Below are 17,469 nucleotides of genomic sequence, written 5' to 3' on the forward strand. Positions count from 1 at the left end.
TTTGGGGGGTTTTGGGCTGTTTTTGTTTTTTTTTGTTTGTTTTGTTTTGTTTTTCAGTTTTTTGTTTTGTTTTGTTTTTTTTTCTTTGCCTTTTTTTCCCTTTTATTTGGAGGGAATGGGAGGAAGTGGGAATAGGGAGGTGGGAGGTGGATTTTGTTTATTTTTTTAGCTCATTTCCAGGGGATGGGAGTTTTTTTTTTAATATGTGTCATGAATAAAGTTGTTTTTGAAAATAAAAATTGTTTGGCCTCTTGGGTGTAAGGATTATTTATCTTCCTATTTTCTCTTAGATCACAGATGGCTGTTAATTCTCTGTGGAAGTGCTGGTGTTTGGAGAAGTTCCCACTCATGAATTAAGGAGTAGGAGTTAAAATTGCAACTAGCAAGAACATTATGTATTTAGTTGAGGATGATGGGTTTTCTGGATAGCATGTGGCCCTGATTGGCATTGGAGAGGTAAATATAATGAGTTTGAGAAAGTAAAATGATAGCTAGATTAGCCTTTATCTGATAGCACTTCTGCGTATACTGATAAAACTTGGGTGAAAGTGCATTATCCCCACCAGCAGCACTTGATTCTTACATTGGTGCCTGGGTAGTCTGTCTTCTGTATTCCAAGGTAGGTTCATTAAAGAGGAAAAGTTAACATTCAGCTAACATAATTACATAACCTGTGTTATCTTTAGTGGTGCAGATGACTTCACAGTATTAGATTATTATGTTCAGGATTATCCCATTAACTAGTAGGGCTCAACTTTTAAATTGCTTTAGTATTTAATAGTTACTTGGTCATGTTAACCTAATTTCTCCCTTTTACGTGCTAATGTCAGATCTTAAAATCTTTGGATACTTTTTAGATTTATTTATGTATACAAGAACTGGGGTACAGTTCAGAGAGAGTGGGGAACAGAACAGGCAGACTGAAATACACTGCTGAGGAGCAGCAGGCGAGACGGGTCTGCTGAACCATGTGGGTCACCTCCCTGGCTGGGGATTGAACTGGTGCTGCAGAGGCTGCGGATAGCTTCACAACCTTGTGCTTAAACAACCCCTTGCGCTACCAGGGAGGCTCTTAAATTCTCTTCCTAGGATATTTTGTTCCTGATTGCTTCACATTCTAGTCACAATGAATATTGACTAGAATGTGAAGCAAGTGGCTTTTTTTCTTCAATAACCTTAGGATAAAGAAAGGACTTCTAGGGCTTCCCTGGCAGCTCAGGCGGTTGAGTGCAGTGCTGTGGAGCTGTCCTTTGCCTCTGCAGTGTGGGTTTGATCCTAGCTGGCTAGTCAGGGAGATATCTACATGACATGACAGACCTCTCCTGTCTTGCCTGCTGCTCCCTTCAGCAGTGTGTTTGGGTCAGTCTGCCTGTTTTGTTCCCCACTCTGTCTCTGGTGAATCTGTCACCCTCCCGTGCATGTGGCCTGTACCCCGGTTCTTGTATGTATAAATAAAAAAAAAAAAAGACTTCTCATACCTGTGAAGCCTTAGCCTACCTCTCAAGTGGCTTTGTATTGAGTTTTCAGGTCAGTATTGACCACGGGTTAATTTAGCATTTACTCATCTATTGTATTCCCCCCTGTTGTGTGATTTGTTAGGTGTTTGAGGGTTTCGTGCTTGGTAATCTGATCAGCAAGAGAGGGTATAAATTCAATATGGACTAGAATGAAGCAAATGGCTTGATGGTGTTAAATGTGCAGAGGTCTCACATAGCCACCAGGGGGCGCTAAGTGGCTATTAAGAATCCTTATAAATTGTGGGCACCTGGAGGAGGAATGCCTGCCCATTCTTTGTTCCTGTTTTTGTATGTGCAATCACTGCTGGAAAATACCCTGATCATTGTAACTGCTTGAGCAACTTCACATCTTCATTGCAGTGGGCTTCAAATTCCTGTTAACAGAAGGACTCCTCTACTGCAACCAGAAGGACAGACTGAAGTGTGGAACTCTGGTCTCCCAATTTGATCCTGATTAAATTTCCCTGCCACATCCTGCCCTACATCTGGTGCACTGTGCATTCCAGTTACATCTCTTTTTTTTTTTTAAGATTGATTTATGCATACAAGAACTGGGGTACATGCCAGAGGTACGGGGGTGGGGGTGAGAGGATTCACCAGAGAGTGGGGAGCAAAACAGGCAGATTGACTCAAATACACTGCTGAGGGGAGCAGCAGGAGAGATGGGAGAGGTCTGCTTCACCATGTGGGTAGTTCCCTGGCCAGGGATCGAACACGTGCTACAGTGGCTGCAGGTAGCTTCATAGTGCTGATGCTTAACCCCTTGTACCACCAGGGAGGCCTCTCCAGTCACATCTTAGCTGTTTTCATGTAGTGCTCATGCTGTTGTTCCAGCCACAATGCCCATGTCATTTACTCTCAAGAGTCATGGTGTAAGCCAAGGAAGGCATTAAGTCTTCCTAGATTCCCTAGTCAAAATGACTCATTCAGTCAGGGTAAATTGCTCCTATCTTATGCATGATCTTGTGATTAAAATAATTATATCCATTTCCCTATCACTGGCAATTCCTTAAGGGCATGAATTGGGCCTATGTATGACCTCACAGTGCCTTTCACATAGTAGGTGCTCTGTAGTTGTTAATATACATGGGAAGTCTCTTTCTCCTGGACCTGCTAGTTCCTATTCATACAGGGATCAGATACCGTACTTTTCCTTGTCTCTCTATTTTCCCTGTATCATCCTAATTTGATGATATATCCCAATTTGATGAGAAAGTGGTATAGAAAGAAAGTTGCATTCCTTGGGAAAGAGAGATCATTTTTCTGTCAGTCCCAAGAAAGCTCCTTGTTAATGGGTTAGGAATGAGTCCAGTCTCACTGGAAATCTGTAGGAAGAAAGTATCTTTAGGGAAGAGATTAGGCGAGTTTAAGATTTCTTCTGCAATGAGAGTCTGAGTCACATCCTTAGAAGAGACTGTCGATACAACATGAAAGAAGACAACTTGTTGGATTTGTCCAACCTGACAACCATAGTAAAAATCAGTTGCTACATTTTTTTTTAATAAGTTGTGAATGATTTTTATTTTTATTATTTTTTTAAGATTTATTTATACAAGCACTGGGGTACAGGCCAGAGATGTGGGGGGTGAGAGAATTCACCAGAGACAGAGCAGGGAGCAGAACAGGCAGAAGGAATGAAATACACTGCTGAGGGGAGCAGCGGGTGAGACAGGAGAGGTCTGCTGCGCCATGTGGGAATCTCCCTGGCCGGCCAGGAATTGAACCCGCGCTGCAGAGGCTGCGGACAGCTTCACAGCTCTGCGCTCATCCTGCTGCGCCACAGGGAGGCCCAGTTGCTACATTTTTAAAAACTAATATAGCATTTGATCATTTATATGATCAAATTTTGGTCTAATTTTAAAATGTCTTTCAACCATGATAATTTCTCATGCGTCTTTCCCAATCTCGGCCTATAGTAATCAGTGATTCAATGATCAGGCCTTTGCTGGACACTTGGTGCTAGAATTTGTTACAAAATAGTCACTTAGATGGGCCTGCCTAGTGGCAAAAGAGGTTAAGCACCGCACTATGAAGTTATCTGCAGCCTCAGCAGCACGAGTTCCATCCCCCCCAGCCAGGGAGCTACCCACATGGCGCAGCAGACCTCTCCTGACTCACCTGCTGCTTCCCTAGCAGGGTATTTCAGTCAGTCTGCCTGTTCTGCTCCCCACTCTGTCTCTGGTGAATCCTCTCACCTCCCGCACCTTTGGGTTGTACCCCAGTTCTTGTATGCATAAATAAATATTTAAAAAAACATAGTCACTTAGAGAGTTTTAATTTTATTTGCTAAAGAAAAATGTCAGTTTGTCATATCTCTGACTAGCATCCTACCAAAAAGCTGTATGGAATTTTTTGTGGACCTGTAATTCACATACCATAAAATGTACCTTTTTTTATTTCTTTTTTTTTTTTAATTTTTTTTTTAAAGAGGCACGTATTTTATTTATTTATTTGTTTGTTTGTTTGTTTGTTTGTTTATACATGCACTGGGTACAGTCAGAAACGCGGGAGGGCGAGAGAATTCACCAGAGCCAGAGCGGGGAGCAGAGCAGGCAGAAGGACCGAAGTACACTGCTGAGGGGAGCAGCGGGCGGCAGGAGGGGTCTGCGCGGCATGTGGGACCCTCCTCCGGTGGCCGGGGAGCAGTCGGGGATCTAACCTGCGCCGCAGAGGCTGCGGGCAGCCTCGCAACCCAGCGCTCAACCGCTGCGCCACCGGGGAGGCCCCATAAAATGTACCTTTAAGTGTGCAATTCAGTGGTATGTTGTACTTATATACACGCATACATACATACATAGTATGAATGATGTAATCGTCTACCTAATTTTTTTTTTTTTTTTAGAATTTGAATCCCTGTCCTATTTGGGCACTTTCTCATTTTTTTTTTTTTTAAGATTTATTTATTTATTTATACAAGCACTGGGTACAGTCAGAAGCACGGGAGGGTGAGAGAATTCACCAGAGCCAGAGCGGGGAGGCAGAGCAGGCAGAAGGACTGAAGTACACTGCTGAGGGGAGCAGCGGGCGGCAGGAGAGGTCTGCGCGACATGTGGGACCCTCCTCTGGTGGCCGGGGAGCAGCCGGGGATCGAACCGGTGCCGCAGAGGCTGCGGGCAGCTTCGCAACCCAGCGCTCAACTGCTGCGCCACCGGGGAGGCCCTACCTAATTTTTTTTAAAGATTTATTTTTACTTATTTATGCATGCAAAAACTGGGAGATCATACAGATCCACTGAAATACACTACTGAGGGAAGCAGCCAGTGGGCAAGACAGGAGTGGTCTGCTGTGGGTCGCCTCCCTGGCTGGGGATTGAATTCGTGCTGCAGTGGCTGCAGATAGCTTCATAATGCTGCGACTTAACCCTTTGCACCACCAGGGAGTCCAAGCTTTCACTATTTTATTTTATTTTTAAAAAAGATTTTTTTATTTTATACAAGAACTGAGGTACAGGTCAGAGGCGCAGGAGGGTGAGAGAATTCACCAGAGACAGAGCGGGGAACGGAACAAGCAGACGGACCAAAGACTCTGCGGAGGGGAGCAGCGGGCAAGGCAGGAGAGGTCTGCGCGCCATGTGGGTCAGCTCCCTGGCCTGGGATTGAACTAAGGCTGCAACAGTGATAGTGCTGAGACTTAACCCCTAGGTCACCAGTGAGGCCCCGAAATTGATTTCTTGATTTTATTTTAAAATTTTTCACTGCTATTGTATAGAATATGATTGATTTTTATATATTGGTCTCATATCCTGCCAGTTCAATTGCAAGTCTAGTAAACTTGCTGGACTTATTTAGTTCTAGCAACCATTTTGTGTATTCCTAGGATTCTCTGTATACAATATCATGTCATTTGCAAATACAGAGTTTTACCTTGTCCTTTCCATTCTGGCTACTTTTTATTTCATTTTCTTGTCTAGTTTCCCTGGCTAGACCCTCCAGTACAGTGTTGAGTCAAAGTAAGCACAGTCATGTTTGTCTTGTCCTCATCTCAGGGGAAAAGCTTTCAATCTTTCACTAATAAATATGTTAGCGATGGGTGTTTGCTGGGTGCTCTTTCAAACATCTGTGGATGTTTGAAATAAACACTTGCACCCCATGTTCTCTCATGCCCTAGACTTTGCATTGTTTTCTTCCTCTTTTTGGTCCCTGGTAAACTCAAAAGACTTTAAGGTTCAATCCAAATGTCAGAAGTTTTTCTTGACTGCCTCCAATACACTTACTGCTGCTACAGCACTTGATTCATATCTTTGCATTTCCACACAGGATTGCAATTATCTGCTTCATAGTCTTCTGGGTTCTTGCAGGTGACAACAGCATGCCCGCCCCTGACCTGAGGTAGCACCAGACAGTAGTGGATAATCAGTAGTCATTGTTTGCGTGGTGGCCAGGCTAGGTTAACTGAATGAGGACTCGTGTGGCTTTCATATTTCATGTGATTTTTTTTTAATTTATTTTTTAAGATTTATTTATTTATTTATTTATACAAGCACTGGGTACAGTCAGAAGTGCGGGAGGGTGAGAGAATTCACCAGAGCCAGAGCGGGGAGCAGAGCAGGCAGAAGGACCGAGGAACACTGCTGAGGGGAGCAGCGGGCGGCAGGAGAGGTCTGCGCGCCATGTGGGACCCTCACCCTGTGGCCCGGGGTCAAACCGGGGCTGGAGAGGCTGCGGGCAGCTTCGCAACCCAGCGCTCAACCTCTGCACCACCGGGGAGGCCCTTCATGTAATTTTTTTAAAAGATTTTATTTATTTTTATGTAGAAGAACTGGGGTACAGGCCAGAGGTGCGGGGCGGGAGTGGATTCACCAGAGATAGAGTGGGGAGCAGATCTACTGAAATACACTGCTGAGGGGAGCAGCAGGCGAGACAGGAGAGGTCTGCTGAGCCATGTGGGTCAGCTTTTTGGCCGGGGATTGAACGGGGATTGAACTCATGCTGCAGTGACTGCTGATAGCTTCATAGTGCTGAGACTTAACCTCTTGAGCCACCAGGGAGGCCCCTCATGTAATATTTTTTTTAAGGTTATAAATAAACTCCATAGTATATTCTTTTAATATTCCCCTCAATAATTCATTACAACTTTTAGTTGTGAATCCAACTAAAGCATTTCTAAAATGTGTGCATGTTTCAATCAGTCCAACCTCTTCAAAGAAAGTAGTCATTTAGTTATTGGCTCGAAAACTCTTCAAGTTCTTGGGGCACCTTCTAAACATAATATTTCAGAGTAAGATTTTCTGTCATAGTATTTAGAAATATTTTGTATCTGGCATGCAATAAGAAGATTGCAGGATCTCAGTTCATGTTACTCACTAGTCACATAAAACTTTGAATAAGTCACCTCTCCAAACATTAATCTCTCCATTCGTAAAAGCCTAGAAAGTAATAACTTCTTCGTGGAGCTACTGAGGCTTTAATGAGATTGTGTGGTTGGTGAATTTCAGAATAACCGACAAGATGCTGGTGGTGTTAGCCAACCACATCGACCCTTCCCACTTACACTGAATCACTTGGACAGGAGGGATTGTCTTTCCTTGTGCTTTGCTGATGCTTCTTAAATGCCACCATTTTCTTTGCCTCCACCACTTAATCTGAAATCAGACAAACTTGCTGTTTTTAACCACCTGTCCTCCATGTTGGAGCCACTCTAGCTTTCTGAGTGTTTTCACTTTCCTTCCCTAGAAAATGGCTGTGCACACGATTGGTTCATTGAAATGCCCTTTGACACCATTCCTCACAATGTATTGGACAGTGTCATTCACATATAAATAACTCCTCAGCCTTCCATGGCCTCTTCCAAAAAGCGTAAGTGCTTTGTTATCTACCATCCTGTTTGTTCTCACAGAATCTGAAGGCAGCAGTGAGTATGATCCTTTGTTTTATCATTGGCTATTCAATCCAAAACGTCAGTTAAAACCCCACAGAATGTTCTGCAGAATGTGTAAGGCAGAGTGTATAACGGGAGGAGAGAACAGCCAGAAGGCCTGGGTTTGAGTCCAAGCTTAACACATCCCTCGATTTCTCTCATTTCCATTTCCTACTATTAATAGTAGGATCCAAACAAATACACTACTTTCAGGGGCTCTGCAGATTAAATAAGGAACAGTTTTATGAGTTCTCAAGTAACATCACTGTTGACAGTCTGTGGCATGGCTCAGTTCATAGAGCTTTGGGCTTCAGACACGGACTGGCAGAGGGGAAGGAGATAGACGCAGGCGTTGCAGGAATCTGTGGGTCACGCTCCTCCCTTCTTCAGAAGAGGCTGGCCTCAAAACTTCAGTTTTCCTAAGAATTCCTTTTTGTGAGCCACTTTGCCCTTTCCTGCCTTCAGACCTTTGCTCTCCCTTGAACCTTTGCTTGGAGTTCAGAGCACTGACCTTATCTGCTAAGCTCCTGCCTGAGGGCTTTCTACCTCAGGATGCAGGCTTTGGTGCTCCAAACTACTGGTCTGTCTTCCTCCTCATTATTTTGCCGAGTATTAGATGGATTTTAAGCTCCTTGAAGGATGAAATGGCCTATGTCCTAAATATCCAGGATGATACTGGTCAATTGGGCACGAAACATTTGCTGAAAGAATGAATAGATAACTTTTTGAACTTAATGACAGACCCTTCAGGACTTGGATCAGACTTTGGTGTTTCAAAGTTGAGTAAGGGCCTCCCTGGTGGCGCAAGGGGTTAAGCACCGCACTATGAAGCAATCCGCAGCCTCTGCAGCACAAGTTCGATCCCTGGTCAGCCAGGGAGCAACCCGCATGGCACAGCAGACCTCTCCCGACTCGCCCGCTGCTCCCCTCAGCAGTGTATTTCAGTCAGTCTGTCTGTTCTGTTCCCCACTCTGCCTCTAGTGAATCCTCTCACCCCCCGCAATCTCTGGCCTGTACCCCAGTTCTTGTATGCAAAAATAAATAAATCTTAAAAAAAAAAAAGTTGAGTAAAACACTGGTCCTGCTCTGCCCTATTAGATGGTAAGGAGCTTACCATCTAATAGGGTAAAAGAGTCACTTCCAATTAATTCTCATAGGAGCCCTTGAAGGAAGCAGGAGGTTAAGAGACTGCCTGAAGTGGTAAAGGCAGGCCAGGGCTAGTTTGTCTGGCAGGCCCTGGCACTGAGGTAAAAGTCTCAGCCTCTTACTGCCACCTTCCAGGGGTGCCGAGAGACTCCTCTTCATGCTCCCAAGGACAGTGCCCAAAGGCTGGGAGGACCTGGAAGACGGCCACAGTGTGCATGCACAAAGACCTCAGCTTCAGGATCTGGTCATATCCCAGGTCTGTCACTCATTAACTTCATAGCCTTGGCCAAATTACTAAGTCTCTGGCATCAGTTTTCTCATCTGTAAAAGAAGAGTGGGCATCCCTTGTTTTTGCCTGGACAACACCCAACCCCATTTCTAACAGCACCCGGGCTGTGCTTTCTCTCCTGTCAGGGATCTGGGTGGAGGGATGTGCTACTTGCTCTCTGGAAGTGGATTTTCAGTGGGCGACCCAAAGATTGAATTCCACTGGAGTTCATTCATCTGGCCAGGTGACCTCACAAAGAAAGGGTTCCTATTCCCTGGGTCAGGGGGTCTCACTGGCTCCTGCTTTTATCACTAGTTCTGCTTCTTCCATGCTGTGAGTTCTCCACCACCTCCCTCTAATGCATTCCCTTCTTGTTTGACTTTCTTAGAGTCCATTTTTATTACTTGCAACAAGAAAAACAAACAAAAAACAACCTTAACTGATCCAAACACCCACCTTCAGTGACTGAATGAAGTTCGTGAAGTGTCCTGCCCCCTCCTACCCGCTCAGCGAGCAATAGCCAGGGGTGGGAGTTTGAAGTGAACACCGGGGGCAGCGCAAAAGGAGAGGGAGGGAGATTGTTGGTTTTGGTTCCACAAGAGAAACCTTCCCCCAAGAGACAGAAGGGACGGACGTCCAGGCGATGATATGCTCATTTATTCAAAATGTCTTTATTGAAACAGAATGACAGAGCAAGAAAGAAAGGTCCGGGTGGATGTCTTTGGGCACAGGATGGAGCCCAGACCTAGTGGTTACAGTGTGGAGCTCTCTCCCTGTCCCTTGGCTCTTGCCAAGGAAGTGAACACAAAGCAGCAGGGAGGAGGTGAGGTGGGAGCAGCCCTCTGAGCTCTCCTCAAAAGCTGGCGGGAGGTGCCTCTGAGCCTTCTGAACAACTCTGCCTTCCTCACTCAGTCCTCCTAATGATCTTGCTGGGGCCTCATGCCGCCTTTCTGTATGGGCCAGCCTCCTGCCAGGATGCTCAGAGGCTGCTCAGAGGGCAGGGTTGGGGGTGGCAAGCAGCGGGACATGGTCACAGCGGTTAGGGGGTGGCTGCCGCAGCAGGGAAGGCCGGCGGCACAGCTCCCCATCCCGGAGCACCTCGGGCAGGAGCTTGCGCTTGGTCTCCGGCAGAAGCATGATGCTGAGGATGCAGAGGAGGGCACAGGCCGCCAGCACCACGTGCTGCAGGAAGGCTCCATGGCCCATGTGGAGGCGCTGCGCTGGGCCACTCAAACCTCCAAGCGCCCCCAGTGCCATGATCAGGCCCAGGCCACGGCCCCTGGGAGGCATGGAGACGGCACTCAGTCTCGAGCTGTGGGCCTCACCCCACCCCTCTCCAGCAGCCTTCCCTCTTTCATAGAGACCCTGTCCTCATGGGAGCTGAGAGGCCTGGTGCAGTCCCTGGCGGCCCCCCGCACTCACCGGACTGTGGTAGGGATGACCTCGGCAGCAAGCAGGGTGCTGAGGATGCCAGAAGCCTGGGAAGAGAAGAGGCCAAGGACGGAGAAAGTGGTGATGGCGGCCTCATTCAGATCTGGAGGACCAACAGGGAGGAAGTGAGTGAAGGTGGGGAGATCAGGCTCGGCCTAGGTGCTGGCATCATCCCCTTGGGCCTCTGATCCTGTAGCTCTCGCTGGGTGGGCTCTGGGCTTTCACTAATCGATTGGGAGAGCAGACAGGGGTGTGTGGCCAGGGCAGAGGACTGTGAGAGAGCTGGGCAGGGCAGGGTCTGCTCTGTTCTTGGGAGGCCTATGCCCGAAGTAGTGGCTCAGCCTGTCTGGAGCGCCTCTCCTGGGGTTCCTTGGCTGAGCCCACACTGTGGGGGAGGGAGGTTGCTCACAATCCCACAGGCCCAGCAGGACCAGGGACGCAATGCCAGTGAGGGTCATCGAGAGAAGCAGGATGCCCCGGCGGCCAAATCGGTCAACGGTGACCCCCAGGAAGACGCAGGCCAGGGCTGCGGTGCCGCTGGCCAGCAGGGAGCACAGGTAGAAGTCCGATGGGCTTCCTCCTCCTCCTACGGGCTGGTAGCAGTGGCGAATGGCGTGAGCAATGAAGCTGTGAGGAGGGATGGGAAAGCCAAGAATGGGGTCTGACTCCCCATGTGCACTCATGGCCTGGGGTGCCCTCTGTAGGGCCCTCAGGCCTGCCCCCCCCCAGGCAGCCCCCATTCCAGCTACTGGCCTGGCCCTCGCCTCAGACACCCAGGCTCACTTGGTGAAGCCCAGGATAAGCAGATTTTTCCAGATGTTGCGGTAGTTGAGGAGGGAAGCGAAGGAAAAGGAGGATGTTGCAGGGAGAGGGCAGGTGTTCTCCAGGTCTTCGGGAGAGAAAGAGGAGCTGTTTGTTAGAAGAAACAGCTGGGAACCCAGGGTCCTCCCACAACGGTTGTCGGGACCCTGGGAGAAGGTGGCACATGCAGAGGACACCCAGATGTGCACATGTAAAGTGTCAGCTGTGGGGACCCCGACTCTTACCCTGCAGGGCCTCCTGGGCCTCCTCCCCCAGCATCTGCCCATGGGGCCGGTTCCGCTCAGCCAGGATCCTCAACACAGACTGAGCCTCTTCAATCTGCCGTTTCACTATCAGCCACCTTGCAGACTCCAGAAACAGGCCAGGCCAACTGTGGGTGGGGTGGCAGGGTGGGGGGTGCACTGTGATGAGTCCAACCTGGGATGGGACACTCCCACCCTGGCGGGGTTGGGGCTGGGGCAGGCCTGGATGAGGAGTGGTGGAGGAGGAGGGGCCTGTGGGCTAAAGCTAGGCTGGAGGGAGAGGTAGGTGACCAGACAACAGGTGGAGGGTGATACTGACCCGTAAAACAAGAAGAGGATGCAGGGCGCAGTGATCATTCGCTGCAGAAATCGCCAGTCCTTAGAGACCAGGGCCAGGCCCAGGAACAGGAAGTGCCCTCCCACCCCCACCAACTCCCCTGCCAGGGCCACCCGAAGCCTCTGGGTTGGGTCGCACAGCTCCAGGCCTGGAGATACAACAAGGACAGGGAGGAGAGGCCAGGGAGGAAGGGAGAGAAGAGGACAGAGGGAAGGAAGGGGACAGAGTGAGGTCAGCCCCTGGAGTGGAGGCTGCAGTCATTGCCTCCCACAGACTAACGTCTGAATGGTAGAGAGATGTTCTACTCCTCTCTCCTCTCCTGATCAAACCTCGGAGGGCTCCAGGATCAGAGTCCCTGGTGGTTATATACGGTTCCCAGGTTGCAGGCCCTTTCCCATCAAACCTCTATTTGACCTTCATATCAACCCCTGTTCAAGGTTATGCTGCTACTCAGAATTCCATTTTAAAAATGCAGCCTTATTCTCTGACGGCAGTCAGTCCCTGGCAAAAAAGGCCTTCAAGACTGTGGGGGAGATGGGTGCGAAGAGAAGCAAGACCCCTTGATCCTTCAAAGGCTTGGGCAGAAAGATAGCTGAGGTGCTACACAGCTGAAGCTTGGGACAGTGAAGGAGGAACTGAGCGGGGCCCTAGGAGGTGGTGGGAACAGCTTGGGGCTACAGATAGACAGGCATGAGTCCCAAGGGCAGGGAGGGTGCCACTCACGCATCAGGTAGACACCCAGGTCAACGCCGGCAAGCAGGAAGCCCAAGAGGAATCGGAGGGCCATGACACCTGTGGAGGATCCTGCAGCAGCACCTCCCACTCCGCAGGGGCCCACCAGCCCCAAAGTCAGCAGCACTATTCCTCGACGGCCAAACCTAGAAAGTGGGGAGGGCCTCTGGTCACCCTGACTCTCTGGGGGAGGAGTTGCTGGGTGGGCCCCAGTTTCCTACTTCAAAGCTGGAGGTATGAGGATTAGGCCCAGGAACAAGCGTTACACTGGTTAGGGAATAGGGGCAGATGGGAGGCCGTGCGTAAGTGATGTCTTGCTACTGGGCACCTGATTCATTGATTCATGGAGATGCTCAGAGACGAGGGTGTGTCTCCATGGACGTGAGACAAAGCAGCAGAGGGATAGGATATTGCTTAGGGGATCTGAACACATTGAGCCTTGTAATAGAGCTATTGGTCCGCAGAGATGGAGCTTGTCTCGCTCATCAGAGGAAATAGGGTTACTGATATATGGGAAGTGACGTCTGCAGCCTCCACTCAGGGTCAGCCTCACTCTCTGTCTTCCCTGCCCCTCCATAGAGCTGTTGACCTGTAGAGGTGGAGCTACAAGCCTCTTGTGCATGGGGATAATGTTGGTCAGTGAGGATGGAGCTACTGATGTTGGGGCTGAATAATTGATTTTGGGGGATGAGAACATTATTCCATGGGACAAGGGCATGTTCATCCATGAAGATGGTAAATGGGGACGGGCCACTGGCCAAAGATTATTTATTTATTTATTTATTTATTTATTTATTTATTTATTTATTCTCTCCGCCCCTGGCCAAAGGTTAAACCAATGATCCATGGGAATGGTTGGGCTATTAATACAGAGATATGATTATTGATCAGTGGGGATGTTCACTACTTTTTGAAGATTGAACACCTGATCTTTGGGGATGGAGCCACTGATTCATGCAGTGGGGATCTCACTTAGTCCCTATGGATGGGAATATTGGTCTGTGGGAATAATCAGTAAGGATGGAATCACAGGCCAAGGGAGAAGGGATTATTAGTCAGTGATGGTCATCAACTATGAGTCAGTGAGGGCATAACTATTGGTCTCTGGGGGCTGGGCTATTGATCCTTGGGGAATAAGACTTCTGATGTGTGGGGATGAAGATTGGGGTCACTGTCCTTGGAAGCACTGATAGCTGAGAGTGAAGCTATTGATCCAATAAGTGGGATCATTTTTCCATGGGGATGGGCTTATTGGTTACTGGGGCTAAGGTTACTGAGGCTAAAGTTACTGATTTTAGGAAATGGATTATTGGTCTTTGGAGATGATCAGTAGGTACTAGGGTACTGGTCTGTGGGAATGAGGCCACAGATGCATGAAGATCGGCTGTTGATTTCATTTGTCCCTAGGAGTGTGTGACTATTGGGCAGTGAGGATAGGTTTTGATTTTAGGGAATTGGACTACTAAATGGTGGGTTGACTCTGATCCATGGGTATTGAGTATTAATTCCACATGGCTGGAACTGTAGATCGGTGGAGATGAGTCTCATAATCAACCCATGGGGATGGTCAGTGATGATGGTGTCGAAGATAAGAGGAGTTGGAACTTTTGATCTATGGAGAAAGATATTGGTTGGTGGAGATGGGCTGCTGATCTTTGAGATGAGGCCACTGATTCATGGAAATGAGTCTTTTGCTCTGAGAGAATCTGAGAACACTGAGGATCCCTGAACATGGGACTGTTAGTTTATGAGGGGTGCGCTTGTGATCATTGATCCATAGGGACTGAGCTAGTGACCTAAGAGGGGAGAGTCATTGTTAGCAGGTGTGGGACTATTGGGAATGAGGGTTTTTTCTTTGGAGATGGTTGCTGACTTGTGGGGGAGGGGTCGCTGGGCAGACAGAGATGGGATCATTTGTTTATAGAACTGCAGTACTGGTCAGTGGGAACGGGACTTGGTGTGCAGGAATTAACAGATTGATCTTTAGGAATGAGGCCATTGAGCTGGAGCAAGTGTCCGTTGGGGTGGGGCTATTAGTTGTTGGGGATGAGTCTATTAATCTATGAAGATGGTGAGGGAGATGGAGCTGCTTTGTGGAGATTGGGACAATTGAGGGGGAGCAAGCACTTTTAGTCTCTGCAGAGGTTTTTGTTCAGCTATTGTCTTTGAACAAGAGGCCACTGGTCCATGGCCACAGGGATGGGGGGTGGGGAAGGAGTTATTCCCTATGGAGAAGGGGCAGGGCAAGACTATTTCTTGATGGGGAGTAAAATTGGGACAAGTGTGGGGCTGCATGTTATTGAACAGAAGTCCAGAGAAGACTGAAGAGTCCAGTGAATTGTCTTCCTCCTCTTGCAAAGGCCAGTTCCTGGGCTAGCCTCCCTAGCACCCCCTCCTCTCCACCCACCTGCCACCCCCAGCAGCCCTCACCTGTCCGCAGGGTAGCCCAGGAACAGGTAGCCAGAGGCAAAGCCCAAGATGAACAGGATCTGCTCCAGGATCACCTGCCAGCCCAGGTCACACACCAGATCCCACTGCCGGTGGGAGAGGGATGGAGCAGCAGTGAGGCCCAGGCTGGTCACTGCCTGCCTGCCCTCAGACCCAAGGCCCACCAGGCCGCCTCACCTGGCCAATGGCGTTGGTGGTGAGCACGGGCAGGCCATTGTAGTCCCAGTCCTTGAGGCAGTGGTTGAAGTCCGGCGGGGCGAAGCCGCTGCACGACGGGTCCGTACTGGTGGCGACACGGCTGGCCGCGCTGGCTGCTAGGGCCGCGCTGGCGACGCTGACGCCGCTGGCGTTGGGGGGCTGTTCCCAGCCGGAGGCGTTCGGGGGGAAGCCCCCGTAGTGGCAATGCAGTGGGGGCGCCAGAGTGAAGATGGGGTCCGAGGCCATGCCCAGCGCCACGAAGAGCACGGGCAGGCAGCAGAGGCCGAGTTGCAGCTGTTGGCCACCACCCAGCGCCCCCACCTGGGCGAGCAGCGCCTCAAAGCTGAGGGGGCCGGGGGGCACGGCCAGCGACAGGCTGCTGCCCATCCCGGCGCCGCCCGCGTCGCCCTCCCCCTCCCGCGCGCGCTCGCGCTCCCGCTCACCCTGCAGCTGCTCGGCGGGCACCGCATCTCCGAGGGTCCCGACCTGCTGAGGGAGGTGGGGGGCGGGGGCAGGAGAAGGGCGAAGCGGAGAAAACCTCAGGGCCCGAGACGAGGGCGGGAGCCCGCCGAGCCAGGCAGCCAGGGGCCGGGGGTGCGCGCGAGCACCGCGCCCGAGCCAGGCGCGGGCAGGGGCGCGCGAGGGACGGTGATAGCGGGGTCCCCGGGGCGCGGGCACTTACTCCGTTGGGGCTGGGGGTGATCTCTACAGAGCTGTCGATTTTGCTGCTCCCCCCGCCATTGGGCTCGGGGGTCCCGGTGGCCACCCGGGGAGCCAGCTTGCCGACCGCAGGGGCCCTGCCGGCCCGCACCGAAGGGATGCGCTGTCCTCCGGCCCAGCGGCGCGCGGGCAGCCGGGACTAGAGCCCGAAGAGGCCCCGCGCTGCAGCTCTGCAGCCGCGGGCGTCTCCTTCGTCTCAGCGATCTCTGCGCTGCTTTCCCCTCCCCTTCCTCCAGACTCTCCTCCCCTTCCCACGTCAGCAGAACCTTCGGTCCAGACTCTTCGTCAGAGAGAGGAAGGGGGGCCGGCACTCAGGGGAGGGAGGGAAGGGGGCTCAGCCTCTGTTCCCCGGGTCTGCGGGCCATTGCGGTAAAAAGAAAAAAAAGCTGAAGGCTAGTAGCTAGCTCCGTCGCATGCCAGGGCGTTCTTTGCATCCAGTTCATCATCATTCTTCCTTCCTTCCACCCATCCATCACCCATCCATCACCCATCCATCATCCGTCCATCCATCCACCCATCCACCATGCACCATCCACCCATCCATCCATCCATGCATCATCCACCCATCCACCATCCACCCATCCGTCATCCACCATCCATCCATCCATCCACCCATCCACCATGCACCATCTACCCATCCATCCACCCATGCATCCATCCATCCATCCATCCATCCATCCACCATCCACCATCCACCTATCCGTCATCCACCATCCATCCACCATCCATGCATCCATCCATCATTCCATCCTCCATATATCCACTTCTCACCCACACATCCATCCATCACCCACCCATGCACCCATCCATCCAACCATCCATTCATTAATTCAACAGTAAAATTTATTAAGTGCCTACTATGTTTTTGGCCTTGTAGGCTGTGGAGATAACAGGGTGGACAAGGTCCACCTTGGGGTAGCTTACTGGGGAGACAGATGTGTAAAGGGGGAATTAGAGGAAAGCCTGGGTACTTGGAGGACTGGGTTGGGTCCTGGATTCAGCCTTGGCTTCAGTCCTCCACAAGGAGACCAACTTGTTGGGTTTCACACCCCACTCTGGTTGAGTTGCTACCATTTCTCAACAGCATTAGGCACAGTTGACCAGCTCTTCCCCAAACACTTTCTTCCTTGGCTGCTGAATCCCACACCTCCCTGGTTTTCTCTCTCTCTCTCTCTCTCTCTCTCTCTCTTTAAGATTTATTTATTTATGCATACAAGAACTGGGGTGCAGGCCAGAGGTGGGGGGGGAGAGGATTCACCAGAGACAGAGTAGGGAGCAGAACAGGCAGGCTGACTGAAATACATTGCTGAGGGGAGCAGCGAGGGGAACAGGAGAGGTCTGCTGCGCCATGCGGGTAGCTCCCTAGCTGGGGATCAACTTCCCCTTGCAGTGGATAGCTTCAGAGTGCTGCATCTTAACCCCTTGCACCACCAGAGAGACCCCCTTTTCTCTCATTTGCTCCTCTTTTCTCCACTACCGATTCATCCTTCTTCTTCTTCACCCTCAGTCAGTGTCTGCCATCCTCAGAGGCTTAGTCTGAGGCCATCCTGACATCCCACACTTGTCTGTCCACCTCAGACATCATCCTCAGTTTTGGGTATCACTAATAAAACAATACAGACTGGATCTCCACATTACATCTCCAGCTCCCACCTCTCTGCTGAGTCCCAGACGCGTGAAGCCACCTCTTAGTTGACTCTTAAATCTTGAGTGACTCACAAGGACCTCAGACTCAAAAATTCCAAGTCCAAA

At 50.3% G+C, this 17,469-nt stretch overlaps 1 protein-coding gene across 1 annotated transcript; it reads right to left on the reverse strand.

Annotated features, from left to right (window-relative positions):
• Positions 1-9,410: 9,410 nt before the first annotated feature.
• SLC22A17 (solute carrier family 22 member 17) lies at positions 9,411-15,848 on the reverse strand. The gene is made up of 10 exons (XM_037503081.2): positions 15,680-15,848; positions 14,977-15,483; positions 14,782-14,885; positions 12,343-12,497; positions 11,602-11,767; positions 11,265-11,410; positions 11,002-11,107; positions 10,628-10,845; positions 10,210-10,321; positions 9,411-10,066 (listed from the first exon to the last, which is right to left on the reverse strand). The coding sequence occupies exons 2-10, from the start codon at positions 15,382-15,384 to the stop codon at positions 9,778-9,780; spliced, it is 1,704 nt and encodes a 567-aa protein (XP_037358978.1). The 5' UTR covers positions 15,385-15,483; positions 15,680-15,848; the 3' UTR covers positions 9,411-9,777.
• Between the last annotated feature and the right edge of the window lie 1,621 nt (positions 15,849-17,469).

The sequence above is a fragment of the Talpa occidentalis genome, unplaced genomic scaffold, assembly GCF_014898055.3.
Source record: "Talpa occidentalis isolate TD23 unplaced genomic scaffold, MPIMG_talOcc4v2.1 talOcc4.11, whole genome shotgun sequence".
NCBI classification, from domain to species: domain Eukaryota; kingdom Metazoa; phylum Chordata; class Mammalia; order Eulipotyphla; family Talpidae; genus Talpa; species Talpa occidentalis.

Excerpts from the sequence above, each read along its gene's own strand:
- SLC22A17 (XM_037503081.2), bottom strand. The coding sequence starts at position 15,384 with ATGGGCAGCAGCCTGTCGCTGGCCGTGCCCCCCGGCCCCCTCAGCTTT. Across the intron at positions 11,768-12,342 it reads CCTGGGTGTCTACCTGATGC|GCCTGGAGCTGTGCGACCCA; the intron begins GTGAGTGGCACC and ends TTGTATCTCCAG. Across the intron at positions 11,411-11,601 it reads ATCCTCTTCTTGTTTTACGG|TTGGCCTGGCCTGTTTCTGG; the intron begins GTCAGTATCACC and ends CCCCACCCACAG.